The sequence below is a fragment of the Hemiscyllium ocellatum genome, chromosome 10 (assembly GCF_020745735.1).
Source record: "Hemiscyllium ocellatum isolate sHemOce1 chromosome 10, sHemOce1.pat.X.cur, whole genome shotgun sequence".
Classification (NCBI taxonomy): Eukaryota; Metazoa; Chordata; class Chondrichthyes; order Orectolobiformes; family Hemiscylliidae; genus Hemiscyllium; species Hemiscyllium ocellatum.
The window spans coordinates 68,154,927-68,182,250 of NC_083410.1; the positions used below are offsets into that span (position 1 = coordinate 68,154,927).

General features: G+C 39.2%; 1 protein-coding gene across 2 annotated transcripts in view; it reads left to right on the plus strand.

The window, feature by feature from the left end:
- The window catches only part of scaf8 (SR-related CTD-associated factor 8), a 136,123-nt gene extending 117,845 nt beyond the window's left edge, over positions 1-18,278 (plus strand). For both annotated transcript variants that reach the window (XM_060831571.1, XM_060831572.1), the window contains 6 exons: positions 2,314-2,470; positions 4,123-4,247; positions 8,097-8,247; positions 12,739-12,807; positions 14,306-14,551; positions 16,486-18,278. In XM_060831571.1, the coding sequence (XP_060687554.1) occupies positions 2,314-2,470; positions 4,123-4,247; positions 8,097-8,247; positions 12,739-12,807; positions 14,306-14,551; positions 16,486-17,558 (1,821 nt within the window). In that variant the 3' untranslated portion in view covers positions 17,559-18,278. The remainder of the gene's footprint in view (positions 1-2,313; positions 2,471-4,122; positions 4,248-8,096; positions 8,248-12,738; positions 12,808-14,305; positions 14,552-16,485) is intronic.
- The last annotated feature ends 9,046 nt before the right edge of the window (positions 18,279-27,324 follow it).

The following is a 27,324-nucleotide window of genomic DNA, read 5'->3' on the forward strand; positions in this document are numbered from 1 at the left end:
CTTCCTATGAATTTACTGTTCTGCTTTTGGTAGTTTGGAAAGTACTGGTATAAGAAGCCTGGTGAATTTCTGGAATGCAGAAATTGTATAAGTGAGGTGATCTTATTAAAACATTCCAGACTCTGAGAAGGTTTGACGGAGTAGATGTTGAGAAGATTGTTACACAAATGGTGGTGAGTGAGTTGGGGGAGGATTGGTGTTGGAACTGCGAACTTGTGGGCATCATTACAGAATGAGGAAACCCATTTAAAATTGTAATGTGAAGAAATTTGTTCATACAGAGGTAGAATGTTTGGAATTCTCTACCGCAGAGAACTTTGGAGGCTAAATCATTGAAAGTATTTTAAAGAGTAAGTAGAGATTTGAAGTATCAGGGAGTTGAGAGGTATGATTAGCTTGCATGAAAAGAAGTTTTTAGTCCTGAGCGAGAGCAACCATGATCTAATTGATTGGTGGGGTAGGCTTGAGGGGCCAAATGGCCCCTATTCTGTTCTAATGTAGACAAATTCATGAAGTGAGCAGATAGGTGGCAATTCAAGTGTGAAGTGATATAATTTGCTTTGAATACCATGAAGAGACCATATACAATAAATAATGCAACTCTAAAGGGGGTGAGAAACAGCGACCTGCGTTTAATTTAATTACTGAAGCTGGCAAGACAAGTTGAGAAAACTGCTAATAAAGAATATAATATTCTAGTCTTTATTAATGGCGATCTAGAATACAAGAGCAAGATGGTAATGTTGAACTTAATGTTAGACATGAATTCAATGTCAGCTAGAGTATCATGTCCAGTTCTGTGTACTGCATTGTAGGCACCATGTGCAGACATTGGTGAGAATGTAGTATATATTTGAGATTAGTTCTAGAGATAAGAAAGTCCAGTTAAGATAGGTTGGCAAAAGCTGAGGCTAAGGCTGAGAAGAGATTTCATTGAAGTATTCAAAATTATGAAAGATTTGGTTAAAGTATTTAAGAGAATAAATATTCCCTATTCCTGAAAGGATCAAGTACAAGATTTATTAGTAAAAGAAGCTAAAGTGATATGAAGGGAAACAAATTCACGCAGCAAATGGTTGGATTCTGGACTGCACTGCTTGAGACTGCAGTGGAGATGGTTTTAATCATAAGATCATATGACCCTGCCCTTTTCCCCACTTCTCTTGATTCCCTTACTGATCAAGAGACATTCCAAAGGGAATTATGGCTATTTGAACAGAAACAATGCGCAGGATTACATGGAGAAGGCAGGAGAATGAAATTATGTGAGATATTTGTTCACAGATATTTATTCAATGGCCTATTGCACTGTAGCTATACTGTGAAATCCACTACCTGCAAGCAATTCAGTTGTAAATGCCTGGAAAGCACATAGTATAACTGTACAGAAGCATTTATTACTTGCATTGTTTCACGGTAGTCAATTGCTTAATCAATCCTTTTCCAAATTTAGTTGCTTTTAAAAGTTGCCTATTGGTATATTGTAGGGAAAAAATGTCTGAATTGTAAGAATCTCATGCATTTAAAAAATAAGCTGAGGTGGTGATTAGTTTGATTCATCTCATAGTGTTCAGCCATAGTATCATATTGATTTCAAAGCAGTGCTATCAAGTATTTCCGATCATCAAACACCACAATTGGGACAACCCTTGAATTGCATTGCCTGACAAATTCTGAAAAAAGAATTATAAATCAAGAGATATTAGTGGAGAAAAACATCTATGCAAGGTTTGTGAAGGTTTATAGCTCAGGTTGAGGTTTAGGGTGTAGGTTTGCTCGCTGAGCTACAGCTCAGCAAACAAACCTACACCCTAAACCTCAACCTGAGCTGCAAATCTTCACAAACTTTGCAAAAACCTATAGGCGCAACACGCTACAACTTGCCCGAAGATGGGAAAGGAATGCCATCTGAGAGACTTCCACCCGCGAACAACTGTACTTCCTGCATGAATGTATAAGAAAACAGGTACTGCCAAAATGTCTCCAATATAAACCACCGATAAAAACACCTCAAACCAGAACAAAACAGCCGTGGAATGCTCCGAGAACTAATACCTACAGCTCAGTGAGCAAACCTACACCCTAAAAATATCTATATTTATTGTGATTATGCTCCAGTATTTTATATACTACAGGAATAGCTTGTGAGGTAGTAGTAAATGCACAAATTTAGTATACTTAATTAAGGGAGGATAATAGTACCAAAAAATACTGATGGAATCTAGAGAGGAATATAGATGAACTCTAGATGCTTTTAATACCTTAAATCCCTTGATATCGTTGTCTAATCTATCTTATTTTTTTTTCCCTTAGATTGCTTGGGCTTTAAATAAAGGTGTGAAACCTGAATATAAGCAGTTTTGGGATGTGGACCTTGGCGTTACATATATTCCATGGGAAAAATTGAAATTAGATGATTTGGAAGGCTTTTCTGAGGGAGGCATGATCGACCAGGAAACTGTTAATAGTGGTATGGGGCCATCATTATCCCTTAGTGGATTATCAAATATCTCTGATATATGTGATAATTTTCCTGCTTTTTTTTAATCTTAGGAATTGTCTTCTCCTTGGGCTTTCAATTTTATGTTGTGTCTTAAAATTGATCACTGTTAATGGTGCCCTTTTCTGTTTTGTCAAGCCTGTTTGTTGAGATAGATTGAGTTTATATATTGTTTCCATGACCAGCTGTAGCTCCAATATAAGTAACAGTTCTGCACATTGCAGAACACCAACCTCCCAACTTTAGCTTTTTGGCCTGACCTACTCCAAATTCAGACTGCTTTGGCTGGTTCACTTTTGCTACCTGCAGTTTACAAAATGAAAGCCAGTTTGTGGCCATGATCAATACATCACCCAGTTTGTAAGATGTGTGCATACACCTATCCATCTTTTTATTTTAAGACTTCATTCAAACTATCTGTCCAAAGGTTAGAACTAGATACAGTTATGACAGACATATGATAACATACGAAGTTTAAGAGGGGTAGGGAGGATTCTTCTCTGTTAAATTTTGAAAAAAATAAAATAGCACTGAAACTTATGTGCATCGCTCAGCATGTTATTAGGGAAGCATCCCAGTTCTTCTGTGGTCCATGGTCAGAAATAGATTGCTAATGCAATCAAATAATGCTAACATAAACTTGTTAGCAAGGTATGTTGATCCAGTTAAGGGGACCCTGAGACTTTCACCATTGTACATGATAGAGACATGAATAGGTGCAAAAGTAGGCCATTTGGTCCTTCATGTTTGCTCAGCCATTCAACAAGATGATGGCTTCAATCCACTTCCCTGTGCTGTCTCTTAGACCCTACTCAAAAGCTAATCTGTCTTGAATGTATTCAAAAACAGAATATTCAGTGTTCTGAGGTAGAGAATTCAGGATTCTCAACGTTGCAGTAAAGAAATTTATTTTCGTCTCTGCTTTAAATGGCCAACTACATTCTGTCATCAGCAATCTTGGATGTTACACTCAATAACGTCCACTTTACACTCAGCATCATTCACTAATTCATTAATACAGATTGTAAATAGCTATGGCCCAAGTCTGGATCCTTGCAGTTCATCCCAAGTTACAACTTGACAACTCAAAAGTAAGCATTAACCAATCCTCAATCATTATCTTTATGAATTACCACCAATTTCATGGCTCCTCATTTTGCCTTCATCAGTTACTTTCTGAAAGTCGTCAAGTACATTGTTTTTATTGGTTCCCCTTTATCAATTCAATTATGTTCTCAAAAGCTTCTAGGTTTGTTAAACACCTTTCCTTTCCATAATTCAATGGTGACCCTGCTTAACCATAGCACATTCTTAACAGTTAATTGTCTGTTGACTCACAAACTTTAATAATGCTTTGAAAACCCTGGAATTTATTGTAAAAATATTTGGCGAATCTTGATTGTAGCCTTTATTCATCAAATTCCATACAGTGCTTGCTTCTGTTAATATTTCCTGTTTTTAAGATTGCAAATAGTAAGTAGCAAGAAAAAATTAAAAACACAGGAAAGGTGGAAGTTAAGAAGAATATAGATTAATTATGAAAAAAATGTTGTGCACTATAAATTGTAGTAAGATACTCCATAACCTCTTTTTAGTAGTAACGACTGAACACTATATTTCAGAATGGGAGTCTAGGAACACTGAGCCTGTAAAAGAGAATGTGATCCAACCTGTAACTACTGAAAGCACTCAACCAACATCACAAGGAGAGACATTCACACAAGCTGTCACTATGCTACCTGTTCAGGTAACAGCATTATTTAACCTTCAGCAAATATACTTATTGTTTTTTGTAATATCTGTTGTTTTAGTTGTTCAATCTATTTTGGTAGCTCAAGCAAATAGAGAATGTCAGTTTAAGCCAAGAACAAGAAAAGTCTTATTACTTGAATGATTCATTAAATTTAGAAACTAAATTCTACTTATTATTCTGTTAATGAAGGTGATTGTAAAGGGATTGCCTTGTTGGTAACATGTAACTTGATTTTTTACATAAAAGTTATCTTGGAGTTGACATTGACAGGTTTCCATGAGGTAAAATAGAACATAAAACATGGAAAAATACAGCGCAGTACAGGCCCTTCGGCCCTCAATGTTGCGCCGATCCAAGCCCACATAACCTACACTAGCCCACTTTCCTCCATATGCCTATCCAATGCCTGTTTAAATGCCCATAAAGAGGGAGAGTCCACCACTGTTACTGGCAGGGCATTCCATGAACTCACGACTCGCTGAGTAAAGAATCTACCCCTAACATCTGTCCTATACCTACCACCCCTTAATTTAAAGCTATGCCCCCTCATAATATCTGACTCCATACGTGGAAAAAGGTTCTCATGGTCAACCCTATCTAAACCCCTAATCATCTTGTACACCTCTATCAAGTCACCTCTAAACCTTCTTTTCTCCAATGAAGACAGCCCCAAGTGCCTCAGCCTTTCCTCATACGATCTTCCTACCATGCCAGGCAACATCCTGGTAAACCTCCTCTGCACCCGTTCCAGTGCCTCCACATCCTTCCTAAAGTATGGCGACCAAAACTGCACACAATACTCCAGATGCAGCCGCACCAGAGTCTTATACAACTGCAACATGACCTCAGGACTCCGGAAATCAATTCCTCCACCAATAAAAGCCAGTAAGCCATATGCCTTCTTCACAGCACTATTTACCTGGATGGTAACTTTCAGAGATCTGTGTACATGGACACCAAGATCCCTCTGCTCATCCACACTACCAAGTATCCGACCATTAGCCCAGTACTCCATCTTCTTGTTACTCTTACCAAAGTGAATCACTTCACACTTAGCTACATTGAACTCCATTTGCAACCTTTCTGCCCAGCTCTGCAGCTTATCTATATCCTGCTGTAACCTGTCACATCCTTCCTCACTGTCAACAACTCCACCGACTTTCGTATCATCCGCAAACTTGCTCACCCAACCTTCTAGCCCCTCCTCCAGGTCATTTATAAAAATGACAAACAGCAATGGTCCCAAAACAGATCCTTGCGGAACACCGCTGGTAACTGCACTCCAAGATGAACCTTTACCATCAACTACTACCCTCTGTCTTCTTCCAGCCAGCCAATTCCTAATCCAAGCCTCCAACTCACCCTCAATGCCATACCTCCATATTTTTTGCAGTAGCCTACCATGGGGAACCTTATCAAACGCCTTACTAAAATCCATATACACCACATCAACCGCTTTACCCTCGTCCACCTCCTTAGTTACCTTCTCAAAGCTTTCAATAAGGTTTGTGAGGCACGACCTGCCCTTCACAAAACCATGCTGACTATCCTTGATCACATTATTCCTATCCAGATGTTCATAAATCCTATCCCTTACAATTCTCTCTAAGACTTTGCCCACAACAGAGGTAAGACTCACCGGCCTATAGTTACTAGGGTTATCCCTACTCCCCTTCTTGAACAAGGGAACCACATTTGCTATCTTCCAGTCTTCTGGCACTATTCCTGTAGACGAGGCCATAAAAATCAAGGCCAATGGCTCTGCAATCTCCTCCCTTGCTTCCCAGAGAATCTTAAGATAAATGCCACCAGGCCCAGGGGACTTATATACATTCACCCTTTCCAGAATTTCTAACACCTCTTCCCTACATATCTCAACGCCATCCATTCTAATTAATTGTGACTCAATATTCACATCGGCCACAATGTCCTGTTCCTGAGTGAATACTGACGAAAAGTATTCATTCAGTGTCTCCACAATTTCCTCAGCCTCCACACGCAACTTCCCACTACTATCCTTGACAGGACCTATTTCTACCCTAGTCATCCTTTTATTCTTGACATTCCTATAGAAAGCCTTTGGGTTTTCCCTAATCCTATCAACCAAGGACTTTTCATGTCCCTTCCTTGCTGCTCTTAACTCTCTCTTCCTGGCTACCTTATAACTCTCAATCGCCCCAATTGAACGTTCACGCCTCATCTTTACATAGGCCGCCCTCTTCCCTTTAACAAGGAATTCCAATTCCTTATTAAACCACGGCTCCCTCTCACAACTCTTTCCTCCCTGCCTGACAGGTACATACTTATCAAGGACACTCAGTAGTTGTTCCTTGAACAAGCTCCACATATCGATTGCACCTTTCCCTTGAAGCCTACTTTTCCAAGCCACGCATGCTAAGTCATGCCTCACCGCTTCATAATTTCCCTGCCCCCAACTATAACTCTTGCCCTGTAGTGCACACTTATCCCTCTCCATCACTAGAGTAAAAGTCACCGAATTGTGGTCATGTCCCCAAAGTGCTCACCTACCTCCAATTCTAATACCTGGCCTGGTTCGTTACCCAGAACCAAATCCAGTATGGCCTCACCTCCTGTTGGCCTGTCTACATATTGTGTCAGGAAACCCTCCTGCACACATTGGACAAACACCGACCCATCTAACGTACTCGAGCTATAGCTTTTCCAGTCAATATCTGGAAAGTTAAAGACCCCCATAACAACCACCCTATTACTTTCACTCTTCTCCTGAATCATCCTCGCAATCCTTTCTTCTACGTCTCTAGGACTATTAGGAGGCCTGTAGAAAACTCCTAAAAGGGTGACCTCACCTTTCCTATTTCTAAGCTCAGCCCAACCTACCTCAGATGGCGAGTCTTCATCCATCGTCCTTTCCACCGCTGCAATACTATCTTTGACAAGCAATGCCACACCTCCCCCTCTTTTATCCCCGCCTATGACCCTACTAAAACATTTAAACCCTGGAACCTGCAACAACCAATCTTGTCCCTATTCTACCCATGTCTCCGTAATAGCCACAACATCGAACTCCCAAGTACCAACCCACGCTGCAAGTTCACCTACCTTATTTCATATACTTCTCGCATTGAAGTATACACACTTCAAGCCACCTTCCTTGGTAATAACCAATCTGTCACTTCAAGTTTCCTATTGTGTTTTAGAGAAGCAAATTGCTGAAAATGGTACTCAAACCACAGAGTGAGTAAACTTATTACAGTTTAAGAAAGAACAGCATCTGCATCATATCCCTCATCCTAGATATTCCTCCAATGACTTTCAAGGTTTCCAAGCAATTGATCTTTGGCTTTGCTTGAGAGTCTGCTCCAAAGCATTTGTTTAATTCGTCATAAATTAAACAATTTAATTGTTTATCAGGTGATAGTGGATGAAGGAGCAACGCTCCGAAAGCTAGTGTGCTTTCAATTAAACCTGTGGTGTTTGAGTGATTTTTAACTTTGTACACCCCAGTCCAACACCGGCATCTCCAAATCATGTTTTTATACACTTTTCACAGTCTTGGCAATCCTGTGTAGTTTGAGTGTTGTCACTGTTCTAAAGGAGGAAGAGCAGCAATTTATTCTACCTAATAACATTAGTATACCCTTTATGCTAGAGCTTATGTTTGCCACAGTAAAAGACATCATAACATCATATAAGATGAAGATTGTCCACTAAAGCTACAACGGTGAGAGCACTTAAAGGCAATTATTAAAAAATAAGTTTAAGTGTGTGAATTTCCAATAATTTTTAATTAGTCAGGCATATGTAAGAAACATAATTTCAGAACTTTCATTCTTTATGCAATTAATTATCATTTGTTTTCAGATCCCAGTGACTCCAACTGTTTCAGCGATTAGCATGGTGCAGCCACCAGCCTTTCCTGTATCAATGTCTATCCCTCCTCCAGGCTTCAACCCAGCCATACCGCCACCTCCATTTTTACGGCACAGTTTTAATCCTTCGCAACCACCACCAGGTATAGAATGATCAGTTTTTGGCTCTTCTTTGTGCAGTGTTCTAAATGCTAAATTCGTATAAATAAGTTGTATTCTGCTTGGACTTGGTTCCTCCACTATTGTACATTGGCTATTCACAGAGTTAATATAGCTGAACATTGTAATGCTGCAGCAATATGTTTTGAGATTGACAGTTCAGCATTTGTTGAATTTTGGAAGCCACCTACCTACATTGCTGCTACTTTACATTGAAAGTACGGTTTCCCATGTGAGTTGACTATCAAATTTTAATAATGCCTCAATAATAATCTATTTGTGAAAATCTTTGGAGCAACTTCAGTAACTGACTCCATGAAATGCTTGCTGCTGTTAAACTTGATAACACCTGGTAATGCATACAAATCAAAGGTTTTCCCACAGCATTTAATGTGTGATCTTTATGAAAGAATTCTAATTTTGACTTGCACTTGGCATCTTGGGTAATAGGTTATACTTTAGTTCCTCTTAGCATACTGGCAGTGTAACACTTGATTGTGAATGTCTTACTTTATGTAGTTTTCTGAATGTAGTGAATTATACAAATATATTAATCCATTTACACTAATGGGTCACCATGCAGAAAATTATGATTATATGCATCACCAAATAATATTGGTTGTTAAGCTGGTGAAAGAAAATATCCTGCAAATGCTGGAAATTTAAAGGAAAACCAGAATAAGTTGAAATGCACAACTGATCGCTTTGACAAAAAAAAACAGGTTAGAGACATTTTGGGTATGTAGTCTTTTGTCAGAATGGAAAACTAAAGAGGAGGTGTGAAAAAGAACAGAGTTGTCAGTCACGAGGCATAAATGAAGTATGATAACCTGAACTTTGTCTAATAGAAAATTATTAGCTGGCATAAACAATTTATTGGTAAAGTGAAGATACTGAATAGAATCATAGAAATGTACAACATGAAAATAGACCTTTTAGTCCAATTCGTGCGTTCAGTTCTGGGCTCCTTCCTATTGGAAGGATGTTGTGAAACTTGAAAGGGTTCAGAAAAGATTTACAAGGATGTTGCCATGGTTGGAGGCTGAATAGACGGGGACCTTTTTCCCTGGCAAGTCGAAGGCTGAGGGGTGACCTCCTAAAGTTTTATAAAATGATGAGGGGCATGGATAGGATAAATAGAGAAAGTCTTTTCCCTAGAGTGGGGAGAATTCAGAACTAGAGGGCATAGGTTTAGGGTGAGAGGGGGAAGATATGGAAGGGTCCTAAAGGGCAACTTTTTCACACAGAGGGTGATGCTTTTATGGAATGAGCTGCCAGAAGAAGTGGTGGAGGCTAGTACAATTGCAACATTTAAAAGGCATCTGGATGGATATATGAATAGGAAGGGTTTAGAGGGATATGAACCAAGTGCTGGTGAATGGGACTAGATTAGGTTGGGATATCTGGGAATAAAATAACAAAAGACTACAAAAATGGTAAATGAATAGACACAGGCGAACCCCAAGCAAAGGCATGGACATTGGGAAGAATAAAAGGTTGTCTGGAGTCAGTGAGTGTGTGGAGCTGTAAAAGTAGAAAATCAGAAATAAAAACAAAGTAGGAGCAGAGTGTATCTGTCAGCTCTGAGGAAAGGAAAGTACAACAACATTTGAGCCTCACTATTGGTGGAGTATGCGTATGGTCATGATTTGGAGATACCGGTATTGGACTGTGATATACAAAGTTAAAAATCGCACAACACCAGGTTATAGTTCAATGGGTTTATTTGGAAGCACTTGCTTTTGGAGCGCTGCTCCTTCATCAGGTGGTGGTGGAGAATGAGATCGTAAGGTACAGAATTTACAGCAAACGTTTACAGTGTGATGTAACTGAAATTATGTATTGAAAAAGACCTGGATTGCTTGTTAAGTCTCTCATCTTTTAGAATGACCACGTTGGTTCGAGGTCTTTCTTATGTAACTCACAAAACTTTTTTTAAAAGTTGCATTCTCAAGTGAACTTTAACAACTGGTGTCATGTCGGCCCAGAAAATGCATTGAAGGTGTGAGCTGCCCTGTGTGAGACTCTGTGCCACAATAGTCAGACTGATTCTAATCTAAAAAATGGATTTGTAGAATCTTACATAGAGTCATGCAGTTTTTGAGCAAAATAAAATGTACTTCTGCAAGTACAAATTCACCTCACAAACTTTTAAGTGTATGTGTGCATGTGGGTGTGTGGGGTAGATGGGGGTGTTGGGGGTTATGTGTGAGAGTGAGTGTAAAGGGGCATATGCTTGTGAGAGGCTGTGACTGTGGAAGTGTGTGTGTGTGTGTGTGTGTGTGTGTGTGTGTGTGTGTGTGTGTGTGTGTGTGTGTGTGTAGTACAATGGAGTCACCTGTAGTGTGACATGAACCCAAGGTCCCAGTTGATTTTTAACTAAGCGTATGGTGTTTACCTTTTTTATCGAGGGATCAGGGATTATGCTTGATAAATCATGATTAGTGAAGAATCACAATTGTTTTACTGTACAAGAGGTGGCCGTCGTGTCTGCACCAGCTATCCACTGAGCATTGTGACTTGGTGCCATTCTTCTGTCTTTTAGCCATACTCTGGCACATTGTTACTATTCAACTATCCATCTAGTACCCTTCGCATTGCTTCAGTTGAACCCACCTCCTCCTCCTTTCCAAGAAGTGCATTCCTGACCTAAACTATTCATTGTGTTAAAAGATTTTTTTTTCTCAATCAAACTTCCTCAGACAACAGATGCTGACTGATATGTGTATTTGCAGTGTTTCCTGTTCTTTATAGTAATCTCTTGTCCTTCTTTCCCAATTTTTTGTGCAATAAAGTTTAGGTGTTTAGTTTTTTAATAATAGAATAGAATTGAAAGCTTGTGAACTCTAAATTGGTCACAAAATATATTTTGTTAATAATTGTTAAGGTAATTGTGGCAAAGTATGTAGCTGCAGATTATTCAAGTTTATTGTAAGACTTAAATTGTTGTAAGAGTTAAAAGAGAAAGTAAATCAGTTGAAAGCAAAACTTAGCAAGACTTATACATTTAATGGTAACGTTCTAGAGTGCATGTTCATAGTTCCTTGAAAGAAAAGTCACAGGGAGATAGGATAGTGAAGAAGGCGTTTGGTATGCTTTCCTTTAATGGTCAGAGTATTGAGTATAGGAGTTGGGAGGTCATATTGCGGCCATACAGGACATTGGTTAGGCCACTGTTGGAATATTATATGCAATTCTGGTCTCCCTCCTATTGGAAAGATTTTGTGAAACGTGAAAGGGTTCAGAAAATATTTACAAGGATGTTGCCAGGGCTGGAGGATTTGAGCTATAGGAAGAGGATGAATAGGCTGAGACTGTTTGTTTTTCCTGGAGTGTCGGAGGCTAAGAGATGACCTTATAGAGGTTAATAAAATCATGAGGGGCATGGATAGGATAAATAGGCAGAGTCATTTCCCTGGGGTGGGGGAGTCCAGAACTAGAGGACATCGGTTTAGGGTGGGAGAGGAAAGATATAAAAGGGACCTAAAGAGCAACTTTTTCATGCAGAAGGTGGTACGTGTATGGAATGAGCTGCCAGAGGAAGTGGTGGAGGCTGGAACAATTGCAGGATTTAAAAGACATCTGGATGGTGTATATGAATAGGAAAGGTTTAGAGGGATGTGGACCAAGATCTGGCAAGTGGGACTAGATTTATTTAGGATATCTGGTCAGCATGGTTGAATTGGACCGAAGGGTCTGTTTCCATGCTGTACATCTCCACGACTCTAAGTTGACCCAGGATGCTAAATAATCATGAAATTCATTCATGTTAACTGTAAAATGGGATTATAAACACGTAGTTGATTTGGGCTGGATGTTTGTTTGATTGTCAGCTCTCATTACCTTATACACAACATATTGTACCCCCTAAAACAGAAAATGCCTATGCTATTGAAGCTAGAAGCGAACCTTCCATACAAAAAGCATTACCATGCAAATAACTTCCAAATGGAGAAGGTTAAAAGACTAGTGCTACAATATTTTAGTACATCTTTAATAGCTGCCGATGTAAAAAGTATTAGAATAAATAACTAGTTGCTGAATTGACTCCAAAGTTGTGTAGGGTAGACAAATGTTAAGTAATTTGTACTTGCCTGTCTTGACTTAATTTTTTGAAAGGCAGATGCTTCTTAACAAAATTCAAAATGGTTCATTTCAGTCATTAGGTTGCATTAGCACACATTGAGTTATGTATGTTACAATAGTAATTTATCTAAATTATTATGTTGTGGATTCATAATAATAACTTATGTTATCTAGTATGGTGAGAAAATGTCTAAAAACAAACATTCCAGCTCAGTGAGCAAACTTACATTCAGAACCTCAACCTGAGCTAGAAATCATCTCTAAACTCGCTAAATTATTATGTAAACGACTTTAATTAAACTAACCCTACAGATCTTACTCTGATTTAAGCAAAGCAAAATAAATTACAGCTTGCAATACTGAAGGACTGCTTTTAATCCCATGTACAGGTTACCTACCACCACCACCAGTCGTTCCACCTCCAGTCGTTGGGCCTTCTATTCCTCCAGTACAAACCTGTGAGTATATTTAAAATATTTACGGTTGCTTTATGTATGTCTCAATTTTTGATGGCTGTTACTGCACTAGTTTACAGAAGGTTAATTAAAGAGAAATTTAAAAGACTTCATTATTTCATTCTGATGGATTATTATTTATTAAGAACAAATGAATGCATCAGGGATGAGAAATCCTCATTGTTAGATGGAATTCTAACTTTTTAATAAAGAGGTCAAGCTGTTTAAGTTTTTTTTACTCTTACCTATGCCTCCCTTCTGCCTTCACTGCTAATTTCTCCACGGTCAAAACTGGGAAGAGAGGGCATTTGAAAGCCTGGAAATCTTTGCTAGTACTGAGGTCAGGAGCAGACACAAAGGAGTAACCACTCATCTCCTGGCAGAGGTGAGATCTGCTGGCTGCTTGATTGAGATACGGATTTTAGCAGAGAGCAGTGGGGAGAAGCAGCAAAAACTTAATCTCAGCTCGTTTTGGGAAACAGTTGAACGCAAGTCGGAAGGAGCAACCAACACCCACATCTCTGCACAGTTTAGCCAGTGCAGGGAGCGGCAAGGCTCCCAAATCTCAGCAGAGTTTAGCAGGCAAGGTGGTGGTGTTGACAAGATTGCCGAATGGGTTGAGGGGAATTAATGGAAGGGGTTTTTGGTAAGTTGGTCAGATGTGGAAAGAGGAAAGAAGCTGGTTACATTGTGGTAGTGGACAGAAAGTCTTCATTAAGCCTTCTATCACCAAGGGATTGGAGAACTTGGTTGAATCCTATATGAGTATACCAAGTAATGGTTTTATAAATACTTGAAGAATTTTGATACTTACCTATATTATCTGTTGATGTATAGCATGCAAACATTAATTATGTACTGAAGACTACAATGCTGCCAAGTTTTTGTTTAGTTTTTGCTGGCATCTAAGCTTGTTAATTTTTGAATGTCTTAATTTTACACATTCTTGCATGGGTTGTAGATGGTGGCAAAGCTGGCATTTGTTGCCAAACAAGAATTTCCCTTGAAACAATGGTGGTGAACAGGTCACATTGGGAAATAGCTTGTGAATCACTGCCGTAGTCCTTTCCTTCACTGTATTTGCATAATCCAGCATGGTCACGCTCTTATGTTGTTATAGATTTGTGTCTTTTATGACCTGAACTAACTGCATTGAATGCTAAGGTCACTTTAGTGATTTTATGCATAAACATTGGTCCATTTGTTTGCCAGTTATAGAGATAATCCTAAGGAAGACTATTGTTCCTCTCCTCCTGAAGTCTAACAATTCTACCTTTTAGAAGTGGCCTAGAAACATTTACATTCACTGCAGATCATAAAAGATGTTAAAATTACTTGAATCCTGTAGCAAATTTTCAGACCAGTTTGTCTTCGTTCACTCTCATCCCTGAATGCATACTTTCTGAACTGTGGAAATGAAGTAGATTGTTCTCAATTTTGTTTGAAGATTATTCTCAAGTTTGTTGTCTAAAATTAATAGTGCAAAAAAATTATTTTGCAGCTCTAGTTTGCCCGCCTCTTTCCAACACCCAAGACAGTACAAAGGATTCCCCGTTTGGGAACCTACTTTCACACATAGGCTCTGGGCACAGCAATCTCCCAACTCCTAGTATTCCACCAGGGAGTATGTTTAATCCAATTGGCACACAGCCTCTCTCTTCTGGTCCAGGTGGATCAAATGACTTAGGGGCACCACGCACAGGTAGCCAAACGTCGTCATCTGAAACAACATCTACTTCTGGGCCAGGTATGTAGTTCTTTTGAAGCATTTTTGCGTTATCTTAGTTATTACAACAAATTTATCTCAGTTAATACAGTTGATACCTTCTGCAATCTTTTTCCCTTATCCACAACAACTGTTAGTTGAGTGAAAAGTATGTGCTGTGATAATGCTTAGTTATACATAAATTGAAATCTGACATGTGGATTGAAAGGAAATGGTTTCTGCTTTGAAAATGCGATTTTTATTTTTGTTTCAATTTTAAAATGAGCAATTTCTGTTTTCATTAGACATAACTTTAGCTATCTTTTTCCACCATATATACATAAATCTGGCTGTTTCTTTAAACATGATGTTTTGTAATTGCATATAGAGGTTTAACTTTCCATTTGGTTGAAATAATGAGACATAAATGTTAAGTTTTTATATTTTGGTATTTCAGGACATTAGCACAGTTGCTCACCATCCACAAGGTGACAATGTGACATATATTGAGTTGAACTGCATTGTCAGTGTTGCTCATCCAACACCATAGGAAGACACCATAGTCTGTTGTAGTTGCTTTGTTTCATTTTGGGCTATTTAGAGAATCGCATGCATGTTTCAATACATAGGGTGTTATATTTAATGGCTTCTCGAGAATATTTGATTCCCAATTCAATGACCTTATCTCAATCACAAAGTTATAATGATGTCAGCTTCAATAAGTAGATTTTATTGTGATTTAAAGGTAGATCGCAAACGATGTGACTTGCTAGTGACATGCAGTTGTTTAGCAATGTGTTATTTGATTGAATGAAATGATTCTGGTGTTTCTGCAGCAACTTAACCAATCTCTCAAGTGTTCCCCCAACCTCCACAACAATAGTGATGGAGTTGTCAACATTTTGTTAGTTGTAGGGACATTTTGCTACAATTGTTGAGTCTATTGATAAAACTGCATTTGTAGAAATATGTACTGTTTCAGTTTTGTTAGTTAAGAGTGATATTCAGATCTGTTCAAAAAAGGTTCACTTGACTTATTTCTGAGTTGAAAGGCTTTTCTTATGAATAAAGTTGGGCCTCTAACCATTGAAGCTTAGATGAATGGGAAATGTTCTTTTTAGAAGCATAAAAGATCCTAAGGTCAATTAACATTTTGACTCCTGAGAGTACACTCCTCCTTAAGGGAGAAACTAAAACTAAGGAAAACTGTTGGCTGTTAAGGGATCTTCAGTTTAAGATCGATATGATAACGTTTTTTCTGAGAGTTGTTGGCCTTTGGAAATCTTTTTATTCAAGGAGCAGTGGAGGCTGGGTCAGTGAATACTTGAAGCTGAGTGAGATAAATTAGAGTCTTAGAGATGTACAACATGGAAACAGTCCCTTCCATCCAACTCAACCATGTTGACCAAATATCCTAAATTAATCTGGTCCCATTTGCCAGCATTTGGTCCATATCCTTCCAAACCCTCCTTATTCATATGCCCATCCAGATACCTTTTAAATGTAATTATACCAGCCTCCACCACTTCCTCTGGCAGCTTATTCCATACACGTACCATCCTTAGGACCATCTTAAATCTTTCCCCTTTCCCTTTAAACCTGTGCCTTCTAGTTTTGAACACTCTCCTCCAAGGAAAAAAATACCTTGATTACTCACCTTATCCATGCCCCTCCTGATTTTTCCTGTGGGAGGGTTTCAAAATGTATAGGGAGTAGACAGAAAAGGATAGTTGTGGTCATGATCAAGTCTGTCATAGTCTTATGAAATGGTGGAGTAGGAACTTGAGCCAAATGGTCTACTCCGGCTCTTAATATGTATGTTCGTATATAAACATGAACAATAAAAACGAATACTGCCAGCCAGTTTAATGCTTCAATATACATTACAATACATACCTCGATACTGTAGACATAGAGTATGATTGTGTTCACCTGGCCAAAAGCATCCTATTTATTGTGAGTCCTTACTGTTGCAGGAACTCAAAGTACAGTTTCAACTGGGTCAGTTCTGGGATTGCAACCATCAACACCTGCACCAGGACTACCCAATTTGCCACCTCCAAGTATGGTTGGACCAAGGATACCTGGAGTACTCCCATTGGACGTGCGTCCCGGGATGATGCCACCATCGCCAGGACAGCGGTTTCCATTGCTGATGCCCCCTCAGCCGAACCTACCCCCTCAGCCGAACCTGCCCCCTCAACCGAACCTGCCCCCTCAGCAAAGCATGCCTCCTTCGTTATCAATTGACAGACCTCTTCACTCAGGGTCCAGAGCTCCCTTTCCACCAGTAAGTTCTTTCAGTAGGCTTGAAGGAGCATTTACAAGATCTGCAGTTCCCAGTTCTGAGAGCAATACTAATGCAAGCCAAGGTACTGCAGATGAAAGAAGATCTACTGGAAATGATCATTCTTTTCAGCGAAACAGCATACAACAAGAAGGTGATCGGGATTATCGCTTCCCACCAGTGGATAACAGTGACAGTCTTGGAAGACGTGATCAATTTGGATTTGGTCCTGACCAAAGATGGGGCTCGAGAGATTTTGATGAACGTGAGCGTCGTGCCATGCCCTTTGGTGGTCCTAAAGGTTTTCATGATGATCATGAAGCATATAGTGGAAGAAATTTCAGGTTTGATGGAAGAAGTGGTCCGGTATGGAACCGGAGTTTTGACCAGGAAACCCATAGGGATCTTGATGATCGCAGTAGGCCTTGGGAACGCCAGAGAGATCGTGATGACCGAGATTTTGGCTTTCGGCGGGATGTAAATGGAAACCGTTTTGGAAGAGACAGAGAGCAAGATCACTGGGTTCCTCCTCGGCATAGGTTTGACTATTTTCAAGGGACCACTGATCACCAAAAACCTGATGATAGGCCTCGGGTAAATGGTGACTTCTCAGAAACAAACAGCCAGACACCAAACAAGGAGCTCGCAAACAATGACCCTGAAGTGTCTGTGAACCTTGCATCTCCATCAGATGGAAGTGTGGAGAAGGATGACTTAGAAAATCAACCTGTAACCGAAAACACAGATACCGAGGGGACATAATTGTCATACGGTATGGCAATATTTTGTATAGGTGGTCATCTGCAGTGGACAAAATGGTTGACTGGAACTTGAGAAAAGTCACTGTTGTCTGCGAGACAATTTAATCCGATGTACATCCTTTCACTCTAATAACTGAAGTTAATGTGTACAACTGACCTGTACAGACTGTTGTTCTTTAGTTGAACACGGTAGGTAACGACATTTTTTTTTCATGCTTAGAGGCCAGAACTCCCACATTTCTTTTAATTTGAGGAAGATATAATAGCTTGCCAAAAAAAAATTTTAAATTGATCTTCCTATGGAAGATAAGTAAATTTGTAGCTGTTACAGCTGGGATGGAATAAAAGTGGAGATAGTAATACTTGACAGAAAGGCATAATCTGAATTTTTCCATTCCCTGAAACTGCTACAATATTTAAATTTAATGCTTTGACAAAAAGGAGTTACTGTTTCATGTTTTATCCTGTTGACAGCAATCGCCTAGCCCATTCACAGTGAGCAGTGCAGTACTGAGGTGTAGAAAAAAAATTGTAATACGTTTCTGTTTTGTAAAAACAAAAAAGATATTTTAATTCTCTTATAGTCTGGTCTCTGTTAATCCCAGAATAATAAATGTTTGTGATTTGTCCCTCGTACTGCAGTGAGTAACGGCTGAAAAACAGTCATTTGAATGTTGGGTGCATTCTGTTTTTAGATGCTAATAAAACGTTTGTTTGATAATGTTGTGATCTTCAGTTCATCTGTTTTTTTTTTGCAAAGGAAAGGTGCCATCAAAAAATGGTGTTTTGATTTAGCATCAGGAAAAATGTAAAGAAAATAATTAAAGAAAATAATTAAGTAGCAATGGGGGAAAGGAGTCCAGAGCCACTAAGTGTTGTGGAAGTTGAGATTTTTTTCTTTAGAATTGCCTTTCATCTCACCATCTCTTTTTTTTTTCTGAGTCTTCCAGTAAAAGTGTGGTTGATGCAATTTGCCCTATGCCATTCGAGTTATCCAGCGAGCGGGCCAAGTTGGGTGTTTTAAGTTTTCCTTCCGTTGAGATGAAAATTTTGCATCTGTAAAGCACTCCAACGATGGTCCAAGTGATGTGAAACTAGCTAGAATAAAACAGGCCTTTAAACCTAATCTTCACTCTTCGAGAGGAAGGAAAGTGCTGATCTGATCTGTGTAGCTATGATTGTTTAAATGAAAATCTCATAATTATTTTGTCCTTGGCAAAGAACAAAAATGAAATGAATTGTTGGCTAGGACTAATGTTTATTTCAGTTGAATGCTAGTATAAGAGCACATTGAGTATTATGTGAAATAGGCATGACCAAATTTCACATGTACTTTAGCCTTCGTAATATTGGAACATGTTAGGCAGCATTGGTTAATGCAATGCCTTAAAAGTTTGTTTGCTCTTGTTAAAAGAAATTCTTGTGACTTTTCCAGCTAGTTGAATGAAAGGCAAGATTGTACAGGGATTCATGAACATTAAGTGGTCAACCATCAGTCTGTATTCTAAACACTACTAATAGAGCCAGATTTTATATCAGTTTCACCATAAAATGTAATCTTCCTCCTGTATTATCGAATTATTTATGTCTACAGAATTTTGGAAGCCAGAGCCTTCTGATTTAACTTACTGCTTTGAGTCTTGGATCTGTGTACAGGTCAATGTTCCATCAATTACTTCTATTTGTGTTTCCCACAGTTGTATTTTCCAATAAATAAGAGTGCTTGTTGTTTTAGTTGTACAGCTGGTCACTATTGACTGTTATTACAGTATTTTTTTTGTAAGTAAGCACTAGTGTGAGAGTTTAAAAGATGTTCTGTTTGGATCTGAACTTGTAGCCGATTTACCTAAATCTGTATTTCACAAAAATATTTTAGGTATTCTCATGTGCCCTTAGTAAAATTTTAACAGATTTGCAAACATGTGGAATTCAGTGCTGTTGAAACCTTTTTCAAATGTAATTTTAGGATTGTTAATAACATTGACTGTATTTGGCAAAAAGAAAGTAAACAAAACTTGCAATCAGTGCAGATTTGGGTTTTCACACATTAGGAGAAAATTACTTTGTAGAAATATTGAAGAATGATGAGCTTGGGAATGGAGGTGCAAAACTTCAAATATCTGTGTGCCAGGGAGAAAGTAAGTTGTATTCTTCTAGCAGTTGAGTGGCAAGTAATGGTGTCAGAGCTTCTACCATTAAGTCACCACGTACCCCTAACTTACTGTCCTTAACAGAAAATGCCAAGTTCCAAGATTTAGTTAGTGCCTCCTAATGGATACTGTTCGTTATTTACAGCATAAGGATTTTAAAATTTATATATTTGTCTATTCATTATGAACATTAGAACCTATTGTAGGTATAAGTTCAGAAATATGCGGCACGGTGGCACAGTGGTTAGCACTGCTGCCTCAAAGCGCTTGAGAACCGGGTTCAATTCCCGACTCAGGCGACTGACTGTGTGGAGTTTGCACGTTCTCCCCGTGTCTGCGTGGGTTTCCTCCGGGTGCTCCGGTTTCCTCCCACAGTCCAAAGATGTGCGGGTTAGGTGAATTGGCCATGCTAAATTGCCCGTAGTGTTAGGTAAGGGGTAGATGTAAGGGTTTGGGTGGGTTGCGCTTCGGCGGGTCGGTGTGGACTTGTTGGGCCGAAGGGCCTGTTTCCATACTGTAAGTAATCTAATCTAATCTAAAAAAAAATAATTGTGGTATGAGATGAAAAACAAGTCAAAAATTGCAAATACTGAGCAGAAAAAGCAGGTCAACCATCATCTGAAGAAAAATGTATTTGATGTTACTATCATTTCAAGAATTTGTAACTTTTTACTGCTATATTATCATCGCATGATCCTTTCTAGTATTTTTGGTTATGTTGCCGAGCCTCAAGGTTATCCAGCTACATATCTTATGTTGGAATCTAGGTAACTATTTTGTGTGAAAATGAAGGGAATAGTGGAAAATTGACATAAGGTGGGAAAGTAGAGTTAATGCAAAATTCAGCCATGATCTTATTGGATCTCAGAGCTTGTGAACTCAAGCATACTCCAGCTACTACATTGTTAAAGATGACTAAATATATTAAATATGCACCAGTAAGCAATAAGATTCACCAAAAATAACAAGTGCAGAATCAAATTGTGCATCCTGCTATGCTGCCAATACGTCTTACAGTGCTGGTCATGAGCAAAATACTTACTATTATGTAACATTACTCAGTTCAGACTTTAGACAGTTTGATAAAATCTCTTTGTTTTAACCCTCTTGTCCACAGACAAAAATATTATCTAAATGTTTTTGTCTAAACTGATATGTACTGCAGAATTGGGCTCCCTGGTTTTGGTGCTGTGGTGCCTTTTTGACCACAAAATGATGTTGCACCACCTGCATATTTCTGTTGCAGTACCTTCCACCCAGCAACTTGTTGGAGGTATTTGCATTGGAAGTGCCCTGGAAGTCGACACATTAATCAGATTGTTACATCTTTCATGTGTAACAGATGTGGTGCCAGTGTTGCCATTTCAGTCTCCTTGCCAAGCTGACATAGACAGCTGAACATGCGTATGGCAACAAGATGAACCTCCCCACTCACCCTTACCCAGTTCTTCAGTTCTATTTAAAGGGATAATTGTCGACTTGCAAATTAGTTGCAATTCTGTTCAAGTTTGTGGAAATTCGTGGTGGTTAGAAGAGTTGAAGAAGTACTTATTGCCCAGCACTACAGAAAGGAAAGTCTTTGAATGTGCTTGCAAAGGTTTTGGTCTGGCCACTTGATTTTAGTCAGAGGTATTCTTTCTAAAATTCAGTAAGGATGAGGGCACGCAATTTTAAGACTTTTAAGACAAAGGACTTTCAGCAAGAAGCAGTCAACTATGGTGAGAACAGTGGATTTGTAATTTTTGCTTTACAAAATGAGACACTCAAAGAACTCTGCCACGTATTCTCACTTGACCAGGAAATAACTTTGCTAATTTTGGATGTTCATGTGACCATAGCTGTCCATTTCTTCTTGTTTGGCATTTAAATTAGCGCATGTAGCATATTTGTCATCTCAATGTTTGCTGTCCATTGCTGCAGCTGAGAGATAACAGGTGCACTCTATGCCAAGAAACAGAAGTTCACCCTGCACTCTGAACAAAGAGAAACAAGTAAAGTATGCATCAGCTTTTCTCCAATAATGAGCTTCCATGGGACTCAATGTCATCAGCTATAAGTAAGTGGCCATGGCACTGCATTTCTCTGTGGGATCCAACTTGGCTACAAAGGTTTTCTAGCACTGTATGCATGTTTAGTGTGTGATTACACTCAGATGTCATACCCGTCATCAATGCAGCAATCATAATGCTTTCTACGCCAACCTGCCATTGCCTTAGTTTTTCAAACACCACATCAAATCAGAGGGTACTTACTGGCGACTAGGACTATTTGCTTTACACCTAGCTCACAATTCCATTCTGCAATCCAACCACAAATGAACAAAACATTGGAGTCATGAAGCAAAAATCCCACTGCTTGCACTACCTGAAGAAGGAACTGTCTTGAGGTCATAGCCCTTTCTGTCAGGGGTACAGCAAGTAATTTGAGGAGATGGATCAGAAGAGTTGGCTAGTACTGTACATCTCTTTTCTGGCAAAGCTGTTGTTAGCCACATACAACTGTTCCATTGAGTGCGTCACAAGCCCCTCCTATTGTACAACACATCTTGCCATCCTGTTGACCACCGTGCTGATACAGAAGCTACCACAAAACAATCATTCCAAATCAATTTCATTCAACATACCAACCAATATTCTAAGTAAAAGTGAACTAATTATCCTTATATCTATATCTGATTGTCCTTAGTAGCTCTCTTTTAGTGGCCTTGCCAGGCTTAATATACCTTCAACAAAACACAATTTGCTGGAAAAGCTCAGCAGGTCCAGTAGCATCTGTAGAGAGAAAGCAGTTAATGTTTTGTATCCAGTAACCCTTCTCCAGCAATTTATATTTTTGTTTCAGACTTTCATCCACAGTTCCTTGATTTATTTTAGTAGATCTTCACATTACTGGAGTACCAATGCAACATGCTAGGAAGAAGGTGCTGACTTTTATAAATTAAGATGGTGGATAACTTTAAATGATTCTCTTAGGCAGATTGCACAACCTCTGTGCGGGTGGCAGCAGTCTGGGCTGGTTGACCATCAGCAGAAAGGACTCTAGCAGTGGTGGGAATATAACTGCTGTTACCTAGATGGAACCGGAGATGCATGCCCCTCTCAATGACCTGCACTCCCTTAGGATGTTACCTTAACTAACCTACTAAGGGGAAACAAAGTGCAGGCTTCTCAAGACCCTGAATCTAAAACTGTCCAAGTAAGAATGGCAACGAGTTGACGTTTTATGACTTCAAATAGAACTTTCACATCAACATTCACAAACAGGAGCCATCCAATGCACTACACTGGAAGATGGGAGAATAGCAATTGAATGCTGCGCATGGTGGAGTCCACAAGTGTTTTTCCACCATTTCCCCACCAAAAAAAAATGGTGTAATGTCTGTGTAAAACTCTTTACCAGATTGGAGACAGATTCCTCCTTGTTTTCTGACAGGAGCAACGCTTTTTCTGGCAAACCTCCTGGTGGATCAATAAAGATGTGCATCAACCTTTTTTGGCTGCTCCTTTGGAGTCCTCTGCAGCAGAACTCCTGTAACCTCTCCATCCAAGAAATTAATATTGACGTTATCCATTTCCCCCAACACCTAGCTGCACCCACTCATACCTGGTCACTTGCCATGTGTAGATCTGGAGTTGTGATTTTTCTTAAGTACCTTGAAATTCTGGTTTGACACCAGATTGACGTTCTTTATTCATTCACGGATGAGCGTGTCACTGGCTGAACCAACATTTATTGCCCATCCCTAGTTGCTTAGAGGGCAGTTAAGAGTCAACCAAATTGCTGTGGGTCTGAAGTTAGATATAGGCCAGACCGGGTAAAGATGGCAGAGTCCAACCAAATGGATTTTTCCAACGATTGACAATGGATTCACAGTCACTGTTAGACTCTTGTCTAGCATTACTTGGATATCTGAAAAGATGTAAGTACCAGGATAGAGTTTGTATGCGCTAAGGTGGGAAAGTAAGGGGTGTATGTTTGCACCATCTGCAGCTTGACAAATCAGGATAATAGGATGCAGAAGACATTAATTGTATAAAGGTAGGTTAAGTAGGACCAAACTGCCATCCTTGGTTTTCGCTCCACAACCTCAATTGTGGCTGCACAAATGACTGCCAGCTTATCCCTTCAATAACTTTGAGAGCATGCACCCTTGTCTTGCCAATGCTGGTTCAGACTACTACTTCCAGTATGGGCCCAAGTGTTCCTGTAAGTGTGGGTAGTGTATATATTGTAAGATGAGGATAAGATTTGCAGCAGTGCTGAGTCTCTGAGAATGAGGTAAGCCTATGATTGTTGTGTATAGGTCATTCTTGTTTGGTAGTCTTGGTAGATGAGGGACAGGCATGTGGTAAATAAAGCTGGCGTGTTTGTAGCATATAGCATCTGTAAATGCATTCATTAACATGGACCACTCATGAAGTCATTGAACTTTTTTTGCAGCACTGCATCCATGTTGATGGTGACAGAGGCCTAACACCCATCAGTCCACCACATATGCACTAGTCAAAAACAACCATCTAATTGTTCTAAACCCATTTTTCAGCCTTGTATGCCTGGGTTCGCAAGTGCACATCTAAATACTTCTTAAATGTGAGGGGTTTTGCCTCTATGACCCTTACACGCAGAGTTTCAGATTCCCACCACCCTCTGGATGGAATTTGTTTTACATCTCTGAATGTTTTGCCCTTATCCCAATGCCTCTTGGTCATTGATCCCTTCCTATCTAACCTATCTAGGCCCCTTGTTCTTGAAGTTATACTGCTGACATGGACAGTGGTAGCTCTTTGTTCCTGCTGCCTTCTTACTGCCTTTTTGGAGAATCTATGAATTGAGAATAGGAGTAGGCCTTCAATCCCTCAAGTCTTCTCTGCCATTTAATAAAATACTGGCTAATCTGCTTGTAATCTCAAGCCCAGATTCCAACCTGCACTATTAACCTTTCATCTCCATGCTTAGCATGAATCTATCCTGCTGTACTTTAAAAGTATTTAAAAGTTCTGTTTCTGCAACATTTTCAGGACGAGTGTTCTAAAGGTTTATGATCCTCTTAGAGAAATAAAAATTGCTTCATATGATAGATGTTAAACTAACTGGCTTGTAATTTCCTGTTTTCTGCCGGTCTCCCTTTTTGAATGTAGGAGAAACATTTGCAATCTTCCAATTTTAATAGAACCTCTTCAGAATCAAAGGGGTTTGAAAGTTAAAACTAATACATCATCTATCTCATTTGCCACTTGTTTTACCCACATGTGCTAAAATTAATTAGGATGTGGGTATTTGTCAAGCCTTAATTCTAAAACCTTACACAGCATCAGTTCTCTAGTGATTGTGATCTTTTTGAGTCTCTCCCTTCCATCTCTTGATTTAAAGCTGATTTTGGGAGCTTACTTCTAATCTCAATAGTGAAGATTGCAAAATACCTGTTCAATTAATCTGCCATCTCTTCATTTTAAATTTTATAATTGTCCAGACTCACCACCTACAGAAACAATGTTCATTTTGTTAGCTCTTTACAAATATTTACAGAAAATCGTCCTGTCAATTTTTATGTTTCTGATCAGCTTTCTCTCATGCTCTAATTTTCCTTCTCAATTAATTCCTTTTTTAAACATTCTGTCCAATCTTCTGGCCTCCTAACTGTCTTTGCACGATTATATGCTTTTTCTTTTAGTTAGTGGCAATTTGGTCCTTAGAATTTTTTAACTTGTTGGAATATATGTATTCTTTGTATTCTAAAACGTTCCTTTAAATGTTTGCCGCTGCATCTCTATTGATCTATATTTACTCTAATTAACCAGTTTTTGCATTTACACTGTTATAATTATCCTTATTGAAAGTAGTCTCAGAGCCACTCCTGTTTCCCTCAAGCTGAATGGACAATTCAGTATTGTGATTATTGCTAGCAAGTTGTGCCTTTTCTTTGAGATGATTGATCCTACCTTGTTACATAATATTGAGTCTACTGTAGTCAGCTCTGTTTCGATTCAGTACCTGCTGTTCTCAGAAACTATCCCAAAAAATGTTTTGTGAACTCTTTATTGATAAGACTGTAAGAAATGGGAATAGGAGTAGGTTGTTCAGCCCCTGGAACCCACTTCACCATTCAATAGGCATATGTCTAATCTGACACTTCTCACACTGACTTGCTTGCATTTTTATCATAACCCTTGATTTGCTGTACTAGTCAAGAATCTCTCTATCTCAGCCTTAAATATACACAACGACTTTGCTCCCACAGCTGTGATAAGGAGTCTCAAAGGCATTCAACACTCTGCGAGAAGATATTCCTCGTTAACTCAGTCTTCAATTAATGGTCCCTTATTCTGAGTGTGCCCTCTGATCCTTGATTCTCCCATGAGAAGAAATATTGTCTTGGCGTTTACATTGCCAAGCCCCTAAAGAATCCTATACATTTCAGTAATATGGTTCAGTAAGCTACCTGTCATTCTTCTAAACTCCAGTGAGTAGAGTCCCAACCTGTTAACCTCTGCTCATAAAACAGTGCCTTCATGCCATGGATCATCCTGATGAATCTCCTCTGAACTGCCTCCAGTGGAATCATATCCCTCTTTAATAAGAGAATCAAACGCCTCGCAGTACTCCAGATGTAGTCACACTGGCACCTTGTACAGATGCAGTAAGAGTTGCCTACTCATATACTCCCAACCCCCTCGAAATAATCGAGTGTGCCGCTGTAAAAGCACAGCAGGTCAGGCAGCATCCGAGGAGCAGGAGAATGAACATTTTGGGCATAATCCCTTCTTCAGGAAGGACGTATGCATAAAACATCAATTCTCCTGCTCCTCGGATCTTGCCTGACCTGCTATGCTTTTCCAGCGCCATGCTCATGACTCTGATCTCCAGCATCTGCAGTCCTCACTTTCCCCCTTGAAATAAAGACAAAAATTCCATTAGCCTTTTTGATTACGTGCTGCGTCTGTGCGTTAGTTTGTGTTTTGTGCACAAATACCTTTTGTATTGCAGCTTTCTGCAGTTTTTCTCCATTTAAGTAATACTGTTGTTTTATTCTCCCTTCCAAAATGAACAACTTCACATTTTTCTACATGCTATACCATTTGCTGCCTTTTTGTCCAATTATTTAACGTATCAATATTTTTCTTTAAACTGTATCGCGCTCGCAACTTGCTTACTTTGCCCATCTGTCATTTTAAGTCCACAGATGAAAATCAACCATAGTTATCACCATTGCCTTCCTGACAGGTTCCCATTATTTCTTCCTTTCTGTTCCACCCTACTGTGTGGTTACTATGAAGGGCCTGTACATCACTCTGACAAGTGATTTTTTTTTTGTCTTTATCATCTCTCAGTTCTGTCCAAGCAGCTTCCACATCCGGATTTCCTGAACATCACTTACTCTCTGTTGTGCTAATATTGTTAACCAACAGAGCAAGACCTCCACCTTATCCTAGTTTCCTTTCTTTCCTAAATGCCCGATATTATTCAACGAGCCAGGACAGGTGTTAGAAGTTGCAGTGGGGGATTTCTTTGGGAACACTGACTACAATTCTGTAAGTTTTAGAATACTTGTAGATAAAAATGAGTGGTCCTAAGGGAAGAGTACTAAACTGGGCCAAGGTCAATTATATCAAAATTAGG